The 23839-nt window shown below is 35.1% G+C and overlaps 3 protein-coding genes and 1 long non-coding RNA gene across 4 annotated transcripts; all 4 read right to left on the bottom strand.

The window, feature by feature from the left end:
- Positions 1 to 1299: 1299 nt before the first annotated feature.
- LOC136800205 (uncharacterized) lies at positions 1300 to 3127 on the bottom strand. The gene is made up of 2 exons (XR_010845681.1): positions 2832 to 3127; positions 1300 to 2614 (listed from the first exon to the last, which is right to left on the bottom strand). It is a non-coding gene; the product is annotated as an uncharacterized lncRNA (long non-coding RNA).
- A 910-nt stretch (positions 3128 to 4037) lies between these two features.
- On the bottom strand, positions 4038 to 8244 carry LOC136800097 (uncharacterized). Its single transcript, XM_067056708.1, has 4 exons — positions 7882 to 8244; positions 7170 to 7366; positions 6096 to 6181; positions 4038 to 5217 (listed from the first exon to the last, which is right to left on the bottom strand). The coding sequence occupies exons 1-4, from the start codon at positions 8162 to 8164 to the stop codon at positions 4038 to 4040; spliced, it is 1746 nt and encodes a 581-aa protein (XP_066912809.1). The 5' UTR covers positions 8165 to 8244.
- Positions 8245 to 11989: 3745 nt separating this feature from the next.
- LOC136800199 (uncharacterized) lies at positions 11990 to 14508 on the bottom strand. The gene is made up of 4 exons (XM_067056820.1): positions 14232 to 14508; positions 13390 to 13580; positions 12685 to 12803; positions 11990 to 12314 (listed from the first exon to the last, which is right to left on the bottom strand). The coding sequence occupies exons 1-4, from the start codon at positions 14452 to 14454 to the stop codon at positions 11996 to 11998; spliced, it is 852 nt and encodes a 283-aa protein (XP_066912921.1). The 5' UTR covers positions 14455 to 14508; the 3' UTR covers positions 11990 to 11995.
- Positions 14509 to 18032: 3524 nt separating this feature from the next.
- Positions 18033 to 21324, bottom strand: LOC136800059 (uncharacterized). The gene is made up of 3 exons (XM_067056673.1): positions 21039 to 21324; positions 19895 to 20082; positions 18033 to 18169 (listed from the first exon to the last, which is right to left on the bottom strand). Exons 1-3 carry the CDS (start codon positions 21253 to 21255, stop codon positions 18074 to 18076), a joined length of 501 nt encoding a protein of 166 aa, XP_066912774.1. The 5' UTR covers positions 21256 to 21324; the 3' UTR covers positions 18033 to 18073.
- Positions 21325 to 23839: the final 2515 nt, after the last annotated feature.

The raw sequence follows: 23839 nt of genomic DNA, 5'->3' as shown, positions 1-23839 counted from the left end.
AGAACATAAGGCTTCGATGGCCAATATGTTAAGAACAAGTTAAGAACATTTTAAGGCTTTTTGGACCCTTAAACACCTATTTTCTTAGGAAAATGGACAACAATACTCTCCAAATGGCGAAAATAAGAACATGTTAAGAACATTTTTAGGCTTAAAACTCAAAAAGTTAAAAACAGACGAAGGCTTCAAAGATTTTGGATGCTCTTATAAAAAAACAACGTGTATTTGACTTCATTTTGATCCTTGTAAAGTCAAACCTCATCTCCTTTCACGAACCAATTGGCGCAAGGGATGATACACGTCTTTTTATAAGAACATCCAAAATTTCTTAACTTTTTGAGTTTGAAGCCTTAAAAATGTTCTTAATATGTTCTTACTTTGACCATTTTGTGAACATTCTTACCCATTTTTCTAAGAAACCGGCTGTTTTAGAGTCGGCAAAGACTTCTTCGACAAATGTTCTTATATAGTTTGTTTATAAAAAGAACGTACGTATTTTGACTTCATTTTCGTCCTTGTAAAGTCAATAATCATCTCCTTTCACTAACCAATTGGCGCAAGGGCTGATAAGCACTGTGAAACATCTTCAAGTAAAAAAAGCAGAGCTCCTAGCTCCTAGGAATTGAAATGCAAATCTTTTTTAAAGGGGAACTCAACAAATTTTGGATTTTTTTGTTTCTATCCTGAAATGGTTTGTTTCAATGATAAATTTCAAAATTTCAAGGTTGCAACTCTCCTTTCACTCTAAAAATTTGTTTAATGAGCTTTTAAAAAGAGGCTCCCCTCTACTAAAATGAAATTGTTTATCAAATAAAAAAGACGCACTTTCAGCTGTTTTATGACGTAGCTGCATTCAGAAAGAGGAAGATGCTTATCTTCTCAGGCTAAAAATCAGCGAAGACAGGCCCTTCAGTAGAGGGTTTGTGACTAAATTTTTGTGTTTTTTGTTGGATTTTTTATTGTTATTCAGCTAAATCACCCACAATTTACCAGGAATACTTTTTTATGTATTTATTTCTTATTTAAAACAGAACTCTGAAAACATACTGTAGTCATAACTGAATTTGTTCTGTTTTCTGAATACTTTGACGTCATAATCCAAAGAGAAGTCGATCTTTTTTAAAAAGAAAGGGGGTGATTTTTCGAACATATTTTTAACTGAAGTTAAGAGAGATTTTTCATGATTTTTATTTGAGAGATCGAACCTATATACTTTCTTTCTCATTTTTATACTTAATGTTACCAAAAATCAGGAAAAAAATAAAAATGAAAAATTTGTTGAGTTCCCCTTTAAAGAAATTCATTTTAACGATAATTTATAATTTTCATACGATTTACAAACAAATACGAAAAAAGTACAGGATAAATCATGCGGTATCTCTCTCTATACAAATTATACTAGCCATAGCTTTCACTAACTGCCACCCGCTTGTACAAATGCTTGTAAAAACTAATTAATGCTAATTAAGGCTTTTTAATGCTTTATAGCAAAAGTTTGGAAATGATTTGGAATAGTTAGAATGATTCTTCTCAACAGCATTTTCTTTGAGATATCAATGAATAAGCTAACATAAATGAAACATATTTTTTTCTAAACATGTGAATTACTTTTTACAAAGAATAAAATACGAATCTTAAAACATTCATTAGGAAAAGTGTCCAGGTAGAATCAATTACAGACAGTTACATAGATACTAAACCAGTCAAAAGACATGCAACTATATTTATTTCAACCAATTTGAAATATACCTTAAGGGAAGAAATTTTCGCGAGAAGAAATTTTTGCGGAAGAAATTTTCGCGGAATTTAATTTCGCGAATTTGGGTGTAATTCGCGAAATTAAATTCCGCGAAACACACCAAAATGGCTAAACCGCGAAATAAAATTCCGCGAAACACGAATATTCTCACAATTAAAAAAATCACCCCTAAAATTGGTCTTTTTAGGGCAAAATAGGGCTTTTCGTAGACAAATGATTCCCTCAACCGCGAAATTAAATTCCGTGAAACTTTTGAAATCGACTCATTCGCGAAATTAAATTCCGCGAAATTTGCCATTTTAAAACTCTGATTCGCGAAATTAAATTCCGCGAAAATTTCTTCTCGCGAAAATTTCTTCCCTTAAGGTAAATGAAACATAGTAGAACCAAACAGCATAAGAAATGCTATGAGCCAGAAACATAACGAGCAGGAACCAAAAATTGACAGGTAACAACGTACTTAGGAGTTTTTCCAACGGTTTAACAAATGATATCGTGATACAAAATTGTTTACATTAAATGGATTTACCAGTAATCTAGAAGCTGTAACAGCGTCGTGTAAAGGATGGAAGATGATAGGACGTAACGTGGTAATAGTATCAGTAACGAGGCAATATTGATGAGCAGGAAGCAGGTATTAACAGGAAATAGCGTACATTCAGGACTTTTTCCAACGACATGATAAGGGATCTCATGGACAAAATTGTTTTACAATAAAAAGATATGCCAGTTATCTTGCAGTTGTAACAGCAATATCGTGTAGAAGGATGGAAAATCATGACGTAACGTGGTAATAGTAGCAGTAACGAGGTAATATTGCGTTGTCAATGTAAACAAATCCTCATTCATAAAAAGCTTAAAGGGAAAAATAAGAAACATGAAATTAGATGTAATATGGTGAGTGTACTGAAATTTCCTCAAAAATAGTTCACAAAAGTTTCTTTCAATCTTTGATAATAATTTCCCAAATAGTGCCTGGTAAGTATCAACAAGAACACAGGTTAATAAACATAAAAGATTAATAAAACCAAGTCTTATAAAAGTAGACAAAGAAAAAAATATTTGTACTTACTGTCGAAGTACCATTTACCATTTATAGTTACAGTTTGGTTGCCAATTCAACCACCAACAATAATCACTTTTATCCATATTCAATCATTGTTCTACTATTATCATTGTAATCATTGTTCATTATTGGGGATAAACTGTTTTGTTTAATCCCAAAGTCAAAAGTAAATCATAAATGCGTTTTGACTGCATGAGGAGAGAGCTTGAATTTAAGAAAACTTCCAGAAACTTCTCCATTCCATTTCCTGCATGTTGACCAATCGGGCAAAATTCTACAAGCGGAATAGAATCTACTCTCGAAAGCTGAGTAAAATGCCCGCGGCGCCTGCTATAAAAAAGAAGTTTTTAGGCTAGCAACTGCCGTCCCGGAAAAAAAACCGAACATTTACGGAAGAGACTAACTACGGGGATGCTTGCGCGACAAAACAAAAAAACAACAAAATTTCGAGATTCCAGTCCAATATCTATGCGTGAAACTATGAGTGCCTCCTCGTCGCTGCGCTCCTGCGGGGGCAATAATATATTCAATGATTTTAACATGTAAATGCGAAGATTGTATAAGAAATGATTTCCCGACAAACCGCGAACCCTTTTTATTTACTTTATTTTGTCTAGTTGCTAGTTCTCAGAAAGACATTATCTAACCTGAGGAAATACACTCGGATAAGTTCTAAAATAAATCAGCGTTGATGTATGATTTTATAGGCCCTTTCAAACCTTAAGAATCCCGTTAAGCGTCGACTAGCTCAGATGTAGCTCGCTATACCAAGCCAGAGACTGATGAATTTCAAAAACCTCAGTGAAGATTCATTGTCAACTTCAGTGATGTGTGGTAACTTTGTGGCAAGTTTTCTCGAACAAAACTACTACGATTAATACGGAATTATGGGATTGCAGTGATAAAAAAAGTGTTAAAAACGACATCTATTCCTATTTCATATACTTGTTCTAGATAATCTGATAGAACACCCCCGTGTCAAAGATCCGAAATTTGACCGAAATTTCGTTCCCGATGGCAATTTTACCCTACAATTTCAACCTCACAGGGAAATGGACTTTGATTTTATCACCGTTTGAAATACATGGGAAAAACTTCCTCCAAAACCACCCACTGGATTTTTCGAACAAAATTATATCTACCCTCATTGAAATTTTCATCCCCACTTGTGAAACAATTCTTACTGGGGCTGGGAAACAGGGATATGATAAACTAATATTTGAAATTAACGTAACTTTTGCCATCATTGCCAGCACTAACACCACCACCAGCAGTGAGCTTTTTACTTCCATCGAATACTGGCTTCTTCATATTGTTTTTTGCTATCATTTTCATTTGTTGTAAGGGCTGAAAATTTATATAACTCTCATCTTGAGCATTAGAATTATCAGAACAATCAAATCCATATCGATTATTGGTCGGTGTGTGTTTCTCGTTTTGAAGTTTATTGGGGAATGTCAGATTCCCATATGAAGGTTGCATTGTCGGTGGACTTTTTGGTTTAACTGTTGCCGGAGCTGGCAGAAAATCATATCCAGTGTCTGATTGCTCTTGAGGTGGCAAATAGTCATACCCATTCGATGGTTGTGGTGATTTTGGTGTTGAAGGCTTTGGAGGTGGTAGAAAACTGTAATCTCCATTTTCCTCTTGGGAATTCTGTCTTTCTTGTTGAGGATTTCCTGAATTTCCCCAAAGGTTTGTCATGTTGTTGATTGGAGTGATTGGTTTTGGTTGTGGAACAATATCATAATTATCTGAAGAAATTACAGCAGTATTTTGTACTCTATTCAATTTGTCAGCTGCCAGTTTGTCCCGTATAGACAGACCTGGAGATGCGGGTGTTGGTGGCGGCAGAAAAGTGTAATTCTCAATTCCACCTTCAGGGCTTGATTTTGCTGGTGTGTTTTTAGGAGCTGGCATAAAATTATAATTCTCGTCATCTATTTTGCCGTCAGTGAAATCTAATTTTTTGAATTGATGTATCTTCTTCGGTGACGGTAAAAAAGAGTAGTTTTCGTTGCTTTCATCTGCACCTTCGGGCGTTTTGGGTGTGTTTTTGGGTGGTGGCATGTATGTGTAACTTGAGTTTGGGGATTGGTCGGTTTTGTCTTCGCTTGATTTTCGAGTTGTTTTTTGTTTGATTGATATGTGATTTATGGGCGGTAAATAATTATAACCTGAAGGTGTTTCATCTTCGAAACTATCACGCTCTTCGTTACGTATGAAAGAACCGCCTGATCGCTTTTTGGTACTGATGGGATCAGGTGGTGTCTGTCTCCTGGTGGTAGGGGATGAAGGAGCATGGTCAGGCTCGTCTAAAGGAATATCGTGCTCTGTGAATGAAGGCTGATAATTTCTGTTTTTCTTTGATGCTGCTATCTCTCGTTGGATTCTGAAAGAGGGATCGAAACATAAGAATAATAAAGGAATTAAAATGTAATTTGACGCATTTGTCTTCCTCAGGCTGCTAACCATATACCCTGAGTATCAGAGTTTTTCAACCTCTGAAGACCAATAATAGAAATCTTATCGCGCATGTGTCAATCTAATCACTGAAGAAAAAATCAAAGATGAAGAGCAGACATTGCCATATTAATGTCTAGCAGACTGTATCAGTATGCAGTTTACTATTTACGAATTTCCCAGAAACCTCAAAGCGTAATTGAAATGAGTTTCTTTCGAAAGAAATCTTTTGCATGATCCCCAAATTACTAAACTTTTAATTATGGAAATGCCACTTTAATTGAATCGAAATAGTAGATAGGCTCTATATTATGATTCTCTATCACCGAATTTTTTTAAAAAGTATTGATGACTTTTTTGAGTTGTATTTTCAACGACGGGAATATTAACATCAACTTTGCACTTCATCCAAGATCTTGGATGGTCGTCATGGTTACTTTTCTCTGTGTTGATTGCGCGCTGAATAAAATCTGGATTGGTCGGCACAGTGTCGATATATGATTTCGACATGTGCTTTTCACGGTATGCTAACCATACATAGGTTCAACATTTTATTTTATTGTATAAACACCATAACAGAAAATATATTTTAAAGTTCACTGGATTTAAGACAATAGAGCAAGTACGTCAGAAACATGCGAATAAGTGCAACGCTCATTAAAAGACAATAAAATTATAATTACAAATCTCTTCCTCTGATAAGTTCGACATGGTTACCGCCTATCAAGTTAGGATAATATAAACCCTAGGGACGACGTTTTTACTATCTTTTCTATGGAACAGTCTTCTTAGATAGCCACCACTTACTTATTATTGACGTCAGGTTGAAATTTTTGTACTTTCTTTTCCACTAAATCGTCATCGTCAACCTTATCTGCAGTCTGATCTTTCATCTGAAAACGAAAGTTCAATTTTTTACTTATTAAGTCAAGGGGTACTGATGCATAGCCGGGTGGTGGTGTCTAACTTTGAATCTCAAAAAAAGTTAGTACCTGTGGTAACAGGTGGGGGTGGGCATATCACCGTTCAATTTTTGTTTCAAAACAACTTATTTCTAAAACTAATCCTAAAACTTTTAAAAAGTTTGTCCTATTCAAGTTTAAGTAGTAGAGGAGAATTAGCGAGGAAATCACCCAAACAACGAAAGAAAATAGTATAAAGCTGTAATTTGGCACAGAGTTGGGGGGAGGTAATTGGAACTCCATATCAAACCCTCCCACCTTCAGCACCTTGGTGTCACAAGTAACGACGTCATAATCCATAATGGTTGCTAGAAAATTTGGTCAAAATTCAAGTTGTTCTAACGATGTAAGTATTTGGAGAGATTTCAGTAATTCAAATTTTTGATTTGTGTCTTATTTTGGGCAGTCCCGTAGATTTTTATTGCAAAGTAAATGCTTCTTTTTACTTTAGCCCGGCAATAGATTATACCCCGGGAGGGCGGGGGTCGTAGCACTACTTGCCTGTGGGAGTAGGAAAAATGGGTGCCGGGTATGTACGAGCCCTTTTTCGCACCACACAAGTCTCTAAAAAGGGTACAAAATCCATTAAAAAGAAAATTCAGTCTCTGTAAGGGTCCAAAAATCATTCAAAATTTCCTCTCTCAAAGGGGTGCGATTTTCCACAATTTGGATAGAAATCGAGGGAAAATCGACAAAAATTTTGAGGAAAGTCTCTGTAAGGGTCCTAAAAACGCCAATTTTTCCTCTCTCTCTATGGTTTGATTTTCGATTTTGGCACATCACCTCGCAAATCTAGTACCCCCCACCGGAATTATACTACTTCGAAAAAATAATGCTCTCCATGTCACTCCTATCTTAAGTCCTTTTCTTTCAATAAACTCTATGTTTGTTGGGGGTTAAAAAAAGTCAACTTTCATACCTGAAAATAATTTTCAAATGCTTTCAACCATAATTTCATTTCATTTTCATTTTCCAAGATCATGTACAAAATCCTGTTTTCGTGCAACGCTAACTCCCATCTCAAGATGTATGGACTTTCTTTATATTTAGATGGGCAATCTTCGGTGATTTGTTGCACATTCTTCACTGCTCCTTGCTGGTGAAGATAGAATTGACCTAGAAGAGAGATCAAAACCGTTAACTTTCTATTAATTCAAATGAGGATACGTCTCAAGTTTTTCTTTTGGAGTTTTCTTAAAAAAATAATTCCTCGTGTAACTTATGGCATGTCCAAAAAGGACATAAGTTTGGCGCATGGTCATTTATACGTCAAAAGAAACGTATTAGGGTGTAGATTTCAGAACTGCCTGTTAATAAAATTAATTTTTTGGCTTTTCCCTAATTTCTCAAAAACAAAAAAATAATTTTATTAACAGGCAGTTCTGAAATCTACCTCCTTTTACGCTTCTTTTGACGTATAAATGACCATGCCTAAGGCCCCCATTTTTCTGCGCCAAATTTATGTCCTTTTTGGACATGCCATAATTTAAACGAGTCGTGTTTTTTGACAAAATTTAGTATACGTTGCAGTAGCTTCTAAACAGTCAAACAGCATAAAATAAAGAAGAAAAAACACTATTTTAATGTATACAGAAAATCTTTAGAGTAATTTTTTCAAGAATCGATTTTACCTTTTAGGCTGTTCTCCGTATCGTCCTTGAAATACGAAAGAACCAAAAACTGTTTATCTGAAGAACCAGAAACACCGCCAGCGCTTGCAGACCCTGTTGTAAAGCCTGCCAAGTCATCCATCCAATGTCTATTACAGACTTCAACAATACTTAAAGTAAGCCAACGTCTTCTGAATCTTTTCTTCTTTAATTGGTCTTGAGGCGGTGACTTGAAAGCCCATCCACTTTTCAAGGTTTGTATATTTTTACAGAGTGGACATTTTTCATGCTTTTTATTCGTCATTTTGTTTCTCGTTTTAAATTCGTTTTTCTTTTTTTATAAGAACAAACTATATAAGAACATAAGGCTTCGATGGCTAAAATATTAAGAACATTTTAAGACTTCGCGGACTCTAAAACATCCCCGATTTCTTAGAAAAATAGACAAAAATACTCGAAAAAATAGCGAAAATAAGAACATGTTAAGAACATTTTTAGGCTAAAACTCAATAAGTTAAGAACATCCGAAGGCTTCAAAAATTTTAGATGCTCTTATAAAAAAAACGTCTACCTCACTAAACTATGTACACACCTTAAACTTTACTCCGAGCCTGGAGTTCCTTATTTTTCCAGAGAATTTCATCCTCCATCGTCCTCATCTAGTTCCTTATTTACTTAGCTGCTAAGTTTGGTCTCCTTAGCAGTTTCTTAACAATTCCGTTTTTCTCGGACGATTTTCAGCCTCCAGTTCCTTATAGATGTGTTCCTTATAAAAAAACAAACGTGTAGCACCCATGTTAAGACTGAAAGTAAAAAAAAAATTAAATTACAGCATTTTTTATACTTCCATATTGTTTTTTTACTAACAGTAATTGACTTCATATAAAAATTATATAGGCACATGCTTGACAGAATTCTTACCGTTTTTTCCTTCCTTTTAAAATATTAGCTCATTTAAAAACCGTTTTATATAAAAAACACCGATATAGTCAAACAACACTTTCCAAAATATCAACATACAAACCTATCTATTTTACTTTTCAATGCTAAATATATACAAAACAAAATGTCAAATGAATCCTCTATGCAAATCCAAGTCACAATATTGACATTATGATTCAAGCTCGAATTACCGAACAAGTTTTTTTTTTACTCTCTTCGTCCTTTTGGCATCAAAGAATTGTTATTGTTTCAAAAATTTATCACAAAAAATAAAACGTTTCCTACCTAACAACAAAAACTTTCGGTTTTTTCTTTCTTAAAACTTTGTTATGAAGTTTTATTACAGAATCCAAGTCATCGGAATCACTTAATACACCCCTTCTCACAGACCCACTTGAAACCCTTCCCGCTGGAAAAATTGGCCAAAATATCGTTCCCGGTGGAAAATTTTCCTTCAATTTTTGTCCCCACTGAAAATAATCAAATAAAGCAATCCTCACTGCAAAATATTATGCTATTTTTCTCATCCCCACTGAATTTTCTGACTTGAAAACAAAAGAATTTAAATCCCGTTCATAAAAATTATGAGAATATCAGTCCCCATCGAGTTTCAGTATCCGTTATTTTTATCCCCACTGGCTGATAAGATCCTACCGGGTCTGTGAGAAGGGGGTATCTTAATTTGTTTAAACCCTCGAATAAGAAAAAGTCCTGAAACTGGATTTTGACTTCATAGATCTTCAATTCTATCTCCCTAAAAATATCTTTCCAACGGTGTTAAACCTTTTGTGCATTAATTGGTGCTGAGAAAATTCTGAAATGGTAAATTTGTCAAAAGATTTCTGGTTGTATCGGCTGTATTTCTGTGATGCCTTCTAATTCAAACTGTCTCATCTCTCATCGATATGATCTGAATTATACTTTATGCACACGTGGCTTATCAGTCCATCAAAAAATGTATCAAAATTTGTGTCATCGAGATTTACAATCAAAGCTCAATTTTAAAGGGTAAGAAAAATTTCTAGGTAAGCAAAAACAGATGAGTATAGAAAGATAACAATATAAAAGTAGTATAAAGGAAGTTTATCAGAAAACCAAAATTCTTTTTGATTCAAGTCTTAAACTTTTATGACAATAATATATTTACAAGGAAAAATGTCTGTATAAGCACTATATATATTATAGCAAAATTTCTGATACGTTCAAAGCCAGCAAGAGGTTATCAGAAAATTAAATCTTAAAATAAAAATCAATAATCATGTCATTTTTAGTATACAATATAAGTCAAAAATAAGTAACTTCTACAACTCTGTAAAATCTAAAACCCTCTAAGATAGCTCTCCATATAGCTTTAACTTGACCACAAAATTTAGATAGTCTAAACCTTATATAACTGACGTGATATCAATCCTCTTTTGTTTTGAATGTAACTCAATACTTTCCCAGCTGGCACACAACGTTCTTTCAACGTTAAATGGACGTTGTGAATGTTAGATGAACGTTGAAACAACGTTGTGTGCCAGCTGGGTTGGTAAGTGTATTGTAGCAGGTCACATGTCATGAGATTAGATACCCTTCGGCAAATTTGCTGCCATAATATATGATTCTTAGAAGCAAATTAATCCCTGGGGGGGGGGCAATCAAGGTAAACAACCTACTGTACGTACCGCCCTAAAGGGCCCTTTTTCCAAATTTCCCAAAGTACATTGTAAGGGTCGAAATGAGCAAAGATGAGAAAAAGTGCACTCTTAGGGTGTAAAATTTGGAAAACCTGGCCATGTGTTGTATTAAAAGGGTCAAAACTTTTCAAGAAAATGCAACGTAAGGGTGACAAAATTTACTCATTATTAAATTTTCTTTGCATGCACAGTAAGGATTCGATTTCAAAGGTGTAATTTTGGGCCGCACGTAAATTTTCTTTGCATGCACAGTAAGGATTCGATTTCAAAGGTCAAAAAGTCCCCCCCCCCCCCCGGGAATTAATCAAATAAGCGGTGGATATATTGTTATCGAATCAGATTTGATATCAATGTTCCCCCAATGTTCCCAACTCTTATTTGAATCAACAAGTCTTATACCAATAAGTCCATTAAATTCATGTAGCCAATCTTCTTGCATCTCTACTCGTTTGAATAAAACATAATTTTTACTATTTTTTTACTTGTTTGGCAATTTTAAAAATTATGACGTTTCATGTAAAGGTCGGATAAGAAGTACGTCATCCCTGATCTCTTTGGACAAGGTATTTACTTTCAAAACAATCTCGATAACTTTCTGTGGTTAGTTTTGTAGACACACCATTCTAGGCACGTGATCGTCTCTATAAAAAACTTACTACTACAGTGGAGTTTCCATAACTCGAACATGTACGGGAAACGCAAATTTGTTCGAGTTAAGGAAATTTACGAGTTACAGAGAAAGGTTTATACAAGGGACCGTAAAACTTGGTCGAGTTACAGAGGTTCGAGTTAAAGAGACTCCACTGTAATGTAGTCTAAAATCTTCACCTTCTGCCAGTAAAATTTTGGTGAAAATGAGGTCCTCTCCCAGTTGAGAGATATTTTTCTGATGCTATCTGGATGTTAGTTTAAAAAGTTTTGTACCAGTTGAGTAAAAGCAAAGAGACACTATTTCAATTAAAAGTAACATCTAAAATTCAGGTTCGACTGTTAGAATTTTGATAAAGATGAGAATATGCGAAAGAACATTTGAAAGCATATCAATATAAACCATACCACTGCACCATGGCGTTCTCATTCCATTAGATTATCCGTGGAATTAGAACCCTTTGCCCTCTACATATTTTTTTTTCATCACAACATATTAATCGTATGTTAGTAATTAGATACTGTAGCATTGTGTTCTGTACTGTGATAGAGCCTCCTTATAGAGCTCAGTACCATCATTTTCTTGTTGGTACTTAAAGTAAGTTCCAATTCAGTCCTTCTTTACAATTAAATCACTTCGTTCAGTCCCAAAAGCTTCCTCTGATTCTGGATGTATAAATATCGCTTAATGGTGACGTTAAACGATAGCCCCAACGCAAGATGACGATAGCATTACGACTTTTCTTTGGAAATCATTGTCAATTTCTCCATTAAGTTTCCATTGCTAATCATCTTCCATTTCTCCTAATCCCTCTACTCCTGCTCTTCCAATTTTCGCCACTAAAAGTTAAAATGTCACCACGTGTTCAAACGCCATCTTTCTTTTTGTTCACCTCTTCCTCATCTTCTTCATCAATTTCTTGAGTTTCATTGAAAGAGTCCGAAAAATCCATACTTCCACGGCTCTTATTAAATCCTCCACATAGAGAAGACACGTTACTTGAAGATCGATCAGAAAACACTCCACTACTCGTTGCACTGCTTCTCCAACTGCACGCTGAACTTCTGTTACTTGATGTACCCATGTATTTACAAGGGTCAAATTCACCCTCGAAATCAGGGCTGACATCTGGTGGTGCGTAACTATGTCGTACGTTTCGTAAAAGTGTTAGTTCTTGGGTTAATCTAGAAACACAAAACCCAGTTAGGAAAGACGTCGATAAGAAAGCGAAATAATAAAAAAAAAGCGTTGCTTTGTCTTTTATTCCCAAATATCATCTTTATGACTTTCCAACTGATTTACTAGATGATATAAAACACAAGATCTACCCAAACGAGTTCCCCTTACAATTGTAAGAGCTACACTATACTTGGTGTCGTAAAGCTGTAGAGGGTTCCATTTTTATGGAGAAATCAAAAGCTAAATTGTGTCGCAGACCTCTACAAAATCGCCGGTAGATAAGGAGTACAAATCAGTTGGCGGATGCCAGAGCAGCCCACTTTAAAATCGAATTAGAGAGTATCAACAGTACACATTTATCAGTAAAACACGTACCTGTCATTTGTTTGATGTTTTTGAACGGTTTGATCGACAAAAAGATGATCATCCTCATCATCATCAGATGAAATATCACCACCTTGTTTTTCATGGTTATCAAGATCTGGGTACAACATCTGTGATGAAAGACAATAGGAAAAGGCTTGTAGAAGAAACTTAAAGAAGCTCTATACTCACTTTATTTTTACTTTAGACAACCCGCCCACTGGCGGATTTAAGACAATAGAGCAAGTATGTCGGAAGGTCGGAAGCATGTGAAGGAGTGCAACGCTCGTTAATTGACAATGAAATTACAAATCTCTTCCCCTGATAAGTTCGACAGGGTCTAAAACCGCCTCCACCCCCATGTCACAGATTACTACTAGAAGATTCAACTCAAATTTTGTCCCCGGGGGAAATTGCCCAACCTCATCCCCGTGTATCCCAGGCTTTATTCACGTTCCTTATTGACCCAAAAGAAGTATTAGCTGGCGCTATTTATAGGCACAAAAAAGCTGATAATACGTTGGGAATGAGGTTGAAGGAAATCGCCCTCGTTGTTACCGATCTATTACACTCTTAATATTGGACGCCGAATTCTCAATTTTCGAAAAATCTCCTCCCCAGTTGGGCCAATTTTGGTTGACCCAAAACGCTACTGCTTCCAATAGCTTTATTTCTGGACAAAATCAGTCTGAAATATGTCAGTGTCATCGTATTTACCTCGCGGTTTTCGTAAGCTTTTAACCAGGCTTCTGCGTCTTTTTCATCATAGTGATCAGTGTACAAGGAACGATCGTATCTTTTGCGTAAATGCCATTTCAATAAGTTCTTGTGTTGTTGATATTTTTGTGGATTTTCATCAACAACTCTAACTCTTTCGATTTCCACATCATCTTCCAGTATGAATTTCCCTAATGGATGTGGAGGAAAGTGATGCTAAAATGATTTTTTCCATCATAGCTTAAGGCTTTATAAACAAAGTTACCGTGCTCGTTTAAAGCCCCCCCCCCTAATGGAGTCTCTGATAACGCAGTAGTTTAGACAAGGGGGACGCAAAATTTGTGTGGGAGAGCAGATTATAAAAAGATAATAACTGTGTCATAAAAATCTCCTCTCCTACACAAATTTGGCGACCCTGTTGTCTGCACTACCTTAACACCATTACCAAAGAAGAATTAATCACTCCAGCACGACTCCGACACTTTCTTATCAACACGGATAACATTTTTTGAAATCACGCCACCACGTCAGAAATAAGCCCAATCATACAATTACGCATCTAATATCTAGATAATGAAATAAGTATAAAAGGACTTAAGCGACCGTATTGCAGTGGCGGAGCATCCGGCTACGGTGCGCAAGTTTGTGAGTCAAACCAAAGATTTCCAAAATGGTACTTGATGCCTCACTGCTTGATGCTCAGCAATTAAGAGAAAGATCAAGGGTAAGTGGAGCAATCCAGGGAGAAAGAGTGGTGCCACCTTCGGGCGATAGCTATCGAAAGAGGAGCTTTCGGGTCGCCTCCGACTGCGGCCGCAGACTAAATTAAAATGAAATCTTACCTTTCAAGTCTTTTTCTTTGTCATCTTTGTAATACGACAATACAAGACATATCGATTTAACCATCCCTTCATCAAGAGCACATCTTCTGCATATGATATTCCAACCAAGTGTATGCCAGCGTTTCTTGAATTTGTATTCTTTTATCAGTTTATCATTAGGTGGAGATTTATCATTATAACCAGATTTAATATTACGCAAAATTTTACAATCACACGATGCCATTTCTTGCTTTTTGTGTCTCTCTATTTGAATTTTTGTATTTTGTATTGTTTTATTATTGCTATAAATATAAAACATAAATTGATAAATGTAACTAAAGATCAAAGAACATAAAAAAGTCAGACTTGATTAAAACGTTATAACATTTATAATTACATCTATCCGCAGACACGTGTTTCGTTCTTCCCAGGTCTCATCAGTGTGGCCCGGGTAAGCGAGCATAGACTGCTGTTGTCACCAGAGTGCTCAAAACAATAAGTGTTAAGCTTCGCATAATCGCTTGTTGTGACACATTTATAATTATGATCTAAATTTCAAAATTAAAGGTTTTATTGGCCCAGCGCTAGCAATAGGGCCTTTCATTAGCACTTTTCCGTCCGTGTATCTGTCTGTCCGTTTTGGTAGAAACGGCGCTTAAAACCAGTAACACACTTTTTAATTTCGCCGTCTGGAGAGGGAAAAGCTTGCTAAAGTCGGATACTGGCTATAAAAGATATATTTTCTGATTCCGCGCTCCTTCAAAACAATTTTCAAAACAAAACAAGATGGCAGTCGAAGCGAGGAGGTTGATTCATACTTTCTTGAACATTTTCTTTGCTTTAGTGGTCAAGAGACTTTCAAACCAAAGAAATTTTGTAATTATTTTTCTTTATAAACCTTTTTACAACATTCTGCCATACCTTATAGTCTTTGCTCAAGTTTTTATAAAGTTTTATGAGTGAAAATTCTACCTTAGATCACTTTCATTTTTAGTTTCTTGTTTTCAAAAAGACTTTATAAATTTTTAGGAAATAATGGCTTCTGATATAGAAATAAATAAACTGAAATGCAGCTGATGTGTAAAATTGAATAAGATTGGAACTTTTTTCTTGATGCTACATAAGAAAACAGTCACTTCTGGATCTGTCGCTGTTCAGGCTGTTAACAAGAAACAACGGTGGTCAGCAGTGGTGGGACGTGGTATGATTTTCAAACTCAACACATAATTATTTCAAGTAAACTGATTCTGGAATTTGGTAATGGACACTAAAATGGAGCCCATGTGTAAATTGGAACAATATTGGAACTTTTTCCATGATGCTACGCGTGAAAATGGTTATTTCTGGATCTGTCTCGTTTGACGATTGGTGGCTTGATTTGTCAAACTCGACACAGAATTATTTCAAATAAGCTGATTATGGAATCATGTTAATGGAGACTAAAATGCAGCTCATGTGTAAATTTGAACAAGATGGGGACTTTTTTCATGATTCTACACATATATTAAATAAAATGGTCATTTCTGGATCTGTCGCATTAAACGATCGGTGGCTTGATTTTTCAAACTCGACTCACATAATTATTTAAAGTATAAACTGATTCTGGAATCTGTTAATTGACACTAAAATGCAGCTCATGGGTAAATTTGAACTAGATTGAAACATTTTTCATTTAGCCTTGATATGCAGACCGTAAACTATTTTATTGTCTAGTTTTTTAAAGATTATTTTTCTGGTTTACTGTCTGGTCCAACTAACATGCCTGCAGGGATATATCTCCCTGAATATGTGAGTGCACCTAATTGGTTAAAAAGCGCCCACTGATTTATGGAAATTTTCCACCTAGGACATTTTTATAGACCTTTTTTCAAAGAGGACGTCCTGTTGAATAATTATGTAGTCCAGCCATAAAAACAATGATAGAGCCATGCATAATTACTGTATCATGCATATTGTAATAATTATGAATGGTTTTATCATTGTTTTTCTGCTGGACTACATAATTATTCAACAGGGTGGCCTCTTTGAAAAAAGGTCTAAATCCACCCCCCCCCCCCTGAGATTGGGTAACTTGCATCAGTGGAGGCTAACATGCATAGCCCTCAAATGAAAGACCTGGCTGGTCATTAAAATACAAAATTAAATCAAAACAAAAATGGTAGAGTAGAGCTGCGAGCAAGCTGCATAGTTGTATTTTAGTGACCAGCCAGGTCTTTCATTTGAGGGCTATGCATGTTATGCATGTTATGTTAGCCTCCACTGATGCAAGTTACCCAATCTCACGGTACCTGAGAGTATTCAACCGGGTGAACCTGCGCCGGTTGGTAGGAGACCATTCAATAAAATTTCAAGCGTCTAACCAATGAGAAGTACAGCGGTGATTTTGGAAAAATTTTCCCTGTCTTCACTTTGATCCATGTCAACAGGGCCATACATTTGCTGTTTTGCACGCTCTTTATCAACACGTTTCTTTTCGCTGGGCCTTCAAGCCAACAGGCTTCTTGTTTTTAATAAGTGTTCCCGTTTCATATCAGACACATATTTTATATCAGGATAGTGTCTCCCTATTGCTATATTATGCTGATATAAGCAAAAAATGGTTTTCTTTTCCTCTTTCTGACCAATCTTGCTCCACATCCATGTCAATCCAATGTGAAAAAGCTTGTGAATTAAAAAATTGACGAGCAAGCAAACGATATCACTCTTATCTAAAAACAAAATCTTTAAGGGGAAACTTTTGAAGATTGAAATGTAGTTTCGGTTTCATAGAATCACAAAATGTTATGAATAAAAGCCCCCCTAGCAAATTAAATCGAAGTATTTTCGATATTGCACTCACATACTTTCTCGAGTTTATTATTCTGTTAGTCAGGTCACACTATCTACCAACTTTCTACTAGCTAGAGAAGCTAGAGAATCTCCAAACTTCACAATTCTTTTAAAAAGATGTTGAAAATTTTAATATAAAAGTGAATACATAGTGAATAAATATTGATATTTACGTTATTTACAAACCGTGGAATGATATAAAGAATATAAAATTTATTTTTTTCCTTTTTTTAAACATCATTCTCTACAAGAATTACTGTATACACCTTTTTGACATTAGCCGCCAATTGTTGGGCGGGCATTTTTTTGTCCGCTTTATCCCACTAAAACCGTCCCAGTCCTTTTTTCGCACTTATAGACAATAAAAAATGTGTCAAAAAAGGATTAGATCGAGTTGGGGGGGGGGAGTAATTAAATAATTAAGTGGCGCGCGCCCGACCGCGCGACTACGGTCGAAAAGGTGTATCATACTATACCAGTGAGCAGTTTATATAAATAATGTTCCTTACTTATAAATCTCTTAAAATAGAAACTAATATGGAGAGACCTTCCTCCTAATTTAGGAGTCCAGCAGGGTGTGGTATACAGTGTACCCGGAAAAAAAGCAGAAAAGGATTCCATCGAATGATTCATATAAATAAAATTCCGTATACTTTAAGAGCAGAAACTTTCACGAGGCTGCAAAATCGCGAAATCTCGCGAATTTTACTTTTGGAACGAATTTAGCGATGAATTTTAGCGACGATTTTCTTAAAAAAACTTAGAAAAAAGGACCGTGGCACTTAAAGGGTTAATTAAATATGAATTTGTGGATAATGTTGCTTACCAAGAAATTCATGCTATTCATACGTAATGTTTTGAAAGAAAGAACTGGAAATTTCCTGGGTGTTTGCTAATAGTGTTACATATTGTTCAAATTCAAAATTAGAGATTTTTGGGTGCTTTCATATAAAACATTACGTCATAAATATCACGAATAGAAATTTTTGAAGGTACTCTCTCTACCTTTCAGTAAAATCAAATTGTGATATTTTTTATCTTGAACCATTTGAGCTGTGTCTTGAACTTCCACCGTGACTTGAAGCCTCTGACGTATCACTTGATTGTCTGCTTCGACTTCTTCTTCGATTCTAAAATTATTGTGGAAAAATGAAAGAAAATATATAACCAGTTTTTCACCTGGTCACGTCCTTAGGTATGATCATTATTGGTGGTGATTTAAAAAGTTTATTTGATGTTTATTATTTGATGAAACAGCTTTATATTATCCTCGATATGGGATAGTTACACCCCTGTGTCACAGACCCGCTGGGACCCCAGTCCCACTGGAAAATTTAGCAAAACTTTCATCCCCGGTGGGAAAATACCCTCAAATTTTAGCCTCACTGGGAAGTTGACTTAAATTTCACCCCACTTGAAATTCAATGTTTAAGAAATTGCACTCCAAAACCATCCCACTCGAATTTTTAATCTTTGGAAAATAGAGTTGCTATCCCCATTGAAATTCGATGGAAATTTTTATCCCCACTGAGGAAAAATATCCCACCGGGGCTGCGAGACAGGGGTGTATAGTTGTAAGTTAAAAAAAAATAAAACTCTTGTCAAAAGAAAATTTGCCCACAAGTTGTTACTTTTCCAAACAATCGTATATAGAATCTACTCCTATTGCATAGGTGTACCTTTAACCCCTTAAATCCAAAACGTCCTTTTAATTTGTTATTTTTCAATGTTTATACCTTTATAAGAGGTCTCAAAGTGTGTACTTTCCCTTTTTAACATCAAAGAAAGTTTAGAAACTTAGCAGAGAAGTAATGTAATGTCTATTTGATAAAGTAAACTTTATGACAAGGTAATGATAACCAGATTATTTTTGGATGCAATGTTATTTCTGAGAGCTGTTGCTGAAAGTTTGTTTTTGCATGTTAATGTAAACGAGCTCTTTTATTTTATTTAATGGATTTAAGATGAAATTCTAGATTATGTCTGGATTGTACTTACCCTTTTTATGTGAGGTCTCTCTAACTCGAGGACACAAATTTTTTTAGCAAGTTTGGTTTCTCAAAGGGGAATACCCGTAACGAATTATACTGAGGGCTATAATGTGAATCTTCTGCCTACGTATTTGCCAGAGGTTTTTTTGAAGTATATTGAAAGTTTGATATTTTGAACTAGATTTCATTAAATAACACAGTTGAATAATTAAAGTATATTTCAAAGATGTTTTTCATAATTATACATTTTTCATCTCAAAGTAAACACATAACAGTTATATTTCTGATATTTTTCAGAAAATAAAGCTAAATGTGATGGTAAGCTCTGTGGAACCTTAAAAAATACGAACGGCAGTTAAAGGGTTTAAGAAAATTGCTAGTTCAAACTTTAAAGGCTGCGCAGACCTGACTGAATGATGGATGATTCCCAGTACGCAGTAGTAAAACTTCAAATTAATTCGCTAGAGGACAGAATCAAGTAAATCAGGGCCAAATTTGGATGTTCTTGGATCACTCGTTGACAAAAAATGCTCTAAAAAACGGTCAAAAGCTTTGCATTTCTTTGACTTTTTGGCTTAAAATCTCGCCGGAAAGACTCACTTTTGATTTTTTTTTTGCTTGACGAAGCCCGATCCAATTCCTACGAGTTATACCAAAAATGACGATTTCTAACTCAAACTGGGCATTACAGTATAGCCCATGTCCGATATACACGACATTGGCACTTAAAGCGTTAATAGGCCATTTCACAGTCAAAATGGATAATAGGTAATCAAAACTGGTTGCGTCACGATAACGGTTTCAAAATTTTCAAAACATTGGAACCTATAGTAAGTCGTTAAGTGAAATGCCCTATGCACTTACCTCTCTGTAATCTTTGAAAACATTCAACAATTGTTTCCCTTCTCCTTCGTCATCCCATATCAAATATAACACCCGGTCATATGTTTTCATCGTCCATTTCAAAATGTATTTTCTGTCAAAACAACTTTTCGGTAATTCTTCGATTTCGTATACTCGTTCCAGTTTACTATTTTCAACCTCGAATCGACCTGTTAGGAGTCAAAAAACTGTTTTAACTTTGCACGTTTTTCTATATAAGAACAAACTATATAAGAACATAAGGCTTCGATTGCGAACTCTAAAACACCCGATTTCTAAAAGTTAAAAAGTTAAGAACATTCAATGCTTCAAATATTTTGGATGTTCTTTTTAAAAACATGTATCAATTTTAAAAGGGATTTGACAGAGTTTAGCAAAGATGAGTGGTGACAAAATTCACTGTCAGTAAGAAAATTAATGTTTAACGACTTGAGATTTTTGACTTCAATCCTTCATGGTAAACCCTAACCCAGTCTCCTTACGCTTAACCAAAGGGTTAATAAGTACAAAACTTGCATCTCCTTAAAATTATTTTCGGATTTATCCATTAGCTCACTCTCAATAATAATAAAATCGTGATAAATTTTCAACTCATTATCCTTTCGTGTCGTGTTGACTTGATTTGATATATAAACGTTTGAACAAATTTTTGATACAGTTTAACTGTTATAGTAGTTTCTGATCCCTACCTTTTCAACCCACGTTATTATAAGAAATGATAGATAAAAAAAAATGCATGAACCGAAGGCGTGGGTGTAGGCAATTTAAGTTTCTAAAAATGACTGTACACGTATTAATAATAAGTTTTAGATTTCGATTTTCGTTAGACGCTTTTTTTATAAGAACCCGTAAATTTTGGTTAGGCTAGGCTGTGTTCTTAATTTTCTGAAATTTTCTGAAATTTTCCAGCTTGAATATTTTTACACAATGTTTTCAATACGCTTAGTTTCTTTATTTTAAAGCTTAAAATGGGTTTTAAAATCTGTCTGAATTAGTACTTCTCTTAGTAATTTCTGAAATCTGAGGCTCAGATTGTTCTTAATTTGTTCGAATTTAAGATAAGATTCGAGCAAATGAGATTCTGTTCGAGTTCGAATTAGTCTATTTCTTTAAAATCAGATCTAACCTTTTAATTGTTGTTGCGTTTCATCTATGTAATATGAGAAAACCAATTTCCTTCCCAGACTCTCCAAATTTCTACAGCATTTCATACAAATATCAACCAGCCCAAGTGTATAATATCTCTTCTTGAAACTATAACCACGACGTAGTTTCTCGACAGGTGGTGATTTAGCAGCATAACCATCAACAAAATTGGTGATGATTGTACAGTCACAATTCATTACGACAGATTTGCCAGAGCTAATGGTTTATTGTTGTCAACGTTTGAATTATGTCGTTGTGTTTTGTAATATTCTAGAAAATTCTCAAAAATTTGAAAACAAGTCAAATTCCCTGTCTTGAATGCTTTTCACCTTTATTTCACCTTTAGATATCAAATATCTGTCTAAGTAGTATACGGTTTCTCTGTGAGAAAAGTAAAGGAGACTTGATAAATAATAAGAGGGATAGGTATGTCAGCGCTTTCACCTCTTAGCATTTTGAGCTAGTACAATCATGGTCGTAATATTTGAGAAAAAAGGGAAATTCCTACGAAATCTTATAACCACAAACGATTTGGAAGCGCTCTAAATTAGGTTGGAAGGGTAGAGTTTTAACGCTAGACTTAGGATTAGGCTTAGGATCTAAGGATCCAAAAGTTCAAAAATGGTCCAATAGGGCTCAGAATATAGCTTGGAAGTCTAAGCCCCTTCCGAATTGAAATACTCGACTAAATTTATCAATTAGCCCAAAAGCGACTTTCTCGCCTGAACTCCAAATTTCAAAAAACAAGGAAATAAGCTAAATTCTCAATATATTTTGACCATGATTGTAGCAATTAAGCAATTCACAGAGCAAATCTACAGACAAAAGTTACTGTAAAGAAATCTCTTTTTGTTATTATCTCCTGCGATTCATCTCTGCTATAAACCATTGTGACTCAACTCACTCGAAAATGATGTGAAATATTTATTGAAAAGCCACAAATAAAAATAAAAATTTGAAATGAATAAATGTAACATTTCTCGGAAACGTTGTGGGTACTTTTTGTATCGAAAGTCTCGCAGTATGCATCATAATGAATATCTAATGTAATACAGCATAAAGAAAAAACACTTTCAGTAATATGCTACTATCTAAGCCTTTGTTTTTAAAATTACTCACATCATAATGGGGGGCCAATGGATAGCGTCGATATCCAAAAAAATCTTACTTAAATTCTAAATTCTTTGGATAAGATCGAAATCTCTGAAAAAATAGTTTCCCCAGCTGGCACACAACGTTGTTTCAACGTTAATATAACGTTATATGGACGTTGTGAAAGTTAGATAAACGTTGAAACAACGTTGTGTGCCATCTGGGTTATGAAATGTAAAACAACTCACATGATAACTGAGCCCTTAAGCAGTTTTTGCGATGGCGTGATTTCTTTTGGGCGTGATGACGTGATTTATAATTTCAAAAGCGTGATACGTGATTCATAAGAGATTTATTTTGGTCTGATGGCGTGTTTGGAGTAAGCGGAGTCCCCCTCAAAACTTCCGCATAACATTTGCAAAGAATATAGGTCGTGAACGTTAAATAAACGGGTCGAAAAAACGTTGTGGGCCTGCTGGGTCATTTTCTCTTACAAGTTGAAAAATGTGCTAGAAGTTTAAAAGTTTTTCGTGCTTATTTTCCCATGTAAACTCGTATCATCTACTCTCGGGTACGTAATAGCCGGGAGGGGGGGGGGGGGTTAATAAGCGGGGGTTTGAAAAAATCTCAAAACTTAATAAGTGGGGGGTTAGAATAAAAATGTCCTGGGTGGAAAATTTTGAAAAAAGGAGGTTAATACAGCAAAATTAGGGCAAATAAGGGACTTTCAAAAAATATTTCCCAAAAATCAATAAGTGGAAGGGGGGTTGGAATAAGAATGTCCTGGGTGGAAAATTTTCGAAAAATTAATTAGCGCTCCCCCCCCGGCTATTAGGTACCCGAGAGTAGTTAGTTTCCTAGGATAGAAAATTATTTTTACGAAATCACGTGCAATAAACGAAACAATAATTCATTTCAATTAAATTTTACCACAAAACTAATCCAAACACTTCATTGTCAGTCTCTCAAAGCTCAAAGTATTTGCAATTCATTTCGGATTCTTTCACCGCATTATACTATTGTATTACCTTGTACTATACTATTTCATTATACCAAACCAAAACTAAAACCAAAAGACTTTCCCCTTTTTGTTTGATTTCGAAATTGTTTTTGTCAATGTAATCGGATTTCTTGCAATACTTTTTAGATACTTTTTCTGGTATTTTAATGCTTTCATTTACTAAGGTCTTGTGACTTTTATCATTAATGAGTATAAAAATGTATGCAAAACTTTGTACGAAAGTCAAAGAGTCAGGTATTTTTTCCCGAGATGCCTTGGAGTTTTTACAAGATGCTTAACTGATTGGTTATTTTTAAACAATAGGGATGACGCGTTCTTTAGAAAAAGTAATAAAATCGTTTGTCTCAACATTTAACGACCAACAGAGTCATCAAAGAACTTGTAGAAACTCCAGCTTGACCCATTTTCCCCCAGTCAGAGAATTGTCCTGGCGGTCTTTTTAACGCCCTTCAAAGCCCCTTGAAGAGTACAAAACGATAAAAAGCAACTCGGTTGCGAAAGTCGAAAATTGACCCCTCTAGGGTAATAAATACACACCAATAGCATTACATATGGGTTTAAAAAGATTTTTTAAGTATATTTCAGAACTTTTAAGTCAATTTTGAGAGTATAGTCTTTTCTACCAAACTGCCTTTTTTGGTGGTAATCTCTTTTTCGCCTTGAGTTTG

Source organism: Clytia hemisphaerica, unplaced genomic scaffold, assembly GCF_902728285.1.
Source record: "Clytia hemisphaerica strain Z4C2 unplaced genomic scaffold, Clytia hemisphaerica genome assembly, whole genome shotgun sequence".
Taxonomy (NCBI): domain Eukaryota; kingdom Metazoa; phylum Cnidaria; class Hydrozoa; order Leptothecata; family Clytiidae; genus Clytia; species Clytia hemisphaerica.
This window is presented reverse-complemented; position numbering and strand designations above follow the sequence as displayed.

Excerpts from the sequence above, each read along its gene's own strand:
- LOC136800199 (XM_067056820.1), bottom strand. The coding sequence starts at position 14,454 with ATGGCATCGTGTGATTGTAAAATTTTGCGTAATATTAAATCTGGTTAT. Across the intron at positions 13,581-14,231 it reads CAAAGAAAAAGACTTGAAAG|GGAAATTCATACTGGAAGAT; the intron begins GTAAGATTTCAT and ends CACATCCATTAG. Across the intron at positions 12,315-12,684 it reads AAACATCAAACAAATGACAG|ATTAACCCAAGAACTAACAC; the intron begins GTACGTGTTTTA and ends TTGTGTTTCTAG.
- LOC136800059 (XM_067056673.1), bottom strand. The coding sequence starts at position 21,255 with ATGAATTGTGACTGTACAATCATCACCAATTTTGTTGATGGTTATGCT. Across the intron at positions 20,083-21,038 it reads AACGCAACAACAATTAAAAG|GTCGATTCGAGGTTGAAAAT; the intron begins GTTAGATCTGAT and ends GACTCCTAACAG. Across the intron at positions 18,170-19,894 it reads TTTTCAAAGATTACAGAGAG|AATCGAAGAAGAAGTCGAAG; the intron begins GTAAGTGCATAG and ends CAATAATTTTAG.
- LOC136800097 (XM_067056708.1), bottom strand. The coding sequence starts at position 8,164 with ATGACGAATAAAAAGCATGAAAAATGTCCACTCTGTAAAAATATACAA. Across the intron at positions 7,367-7,881 it reads TACGGAGAACAGCCTAAAAG|GTCAATTCTATCTTCACCAG; the intron begins GTAAAATCGATT and ends TCTCTCTTCTAG. Across the intron at positions 6,182-7,169 it reads CATTTGAAAATTATTTTCAG|ATGAAAGATCAGACTGCAGA; the intron begins GTATGAAAGTTG and ends TTTCGTTTTCAG.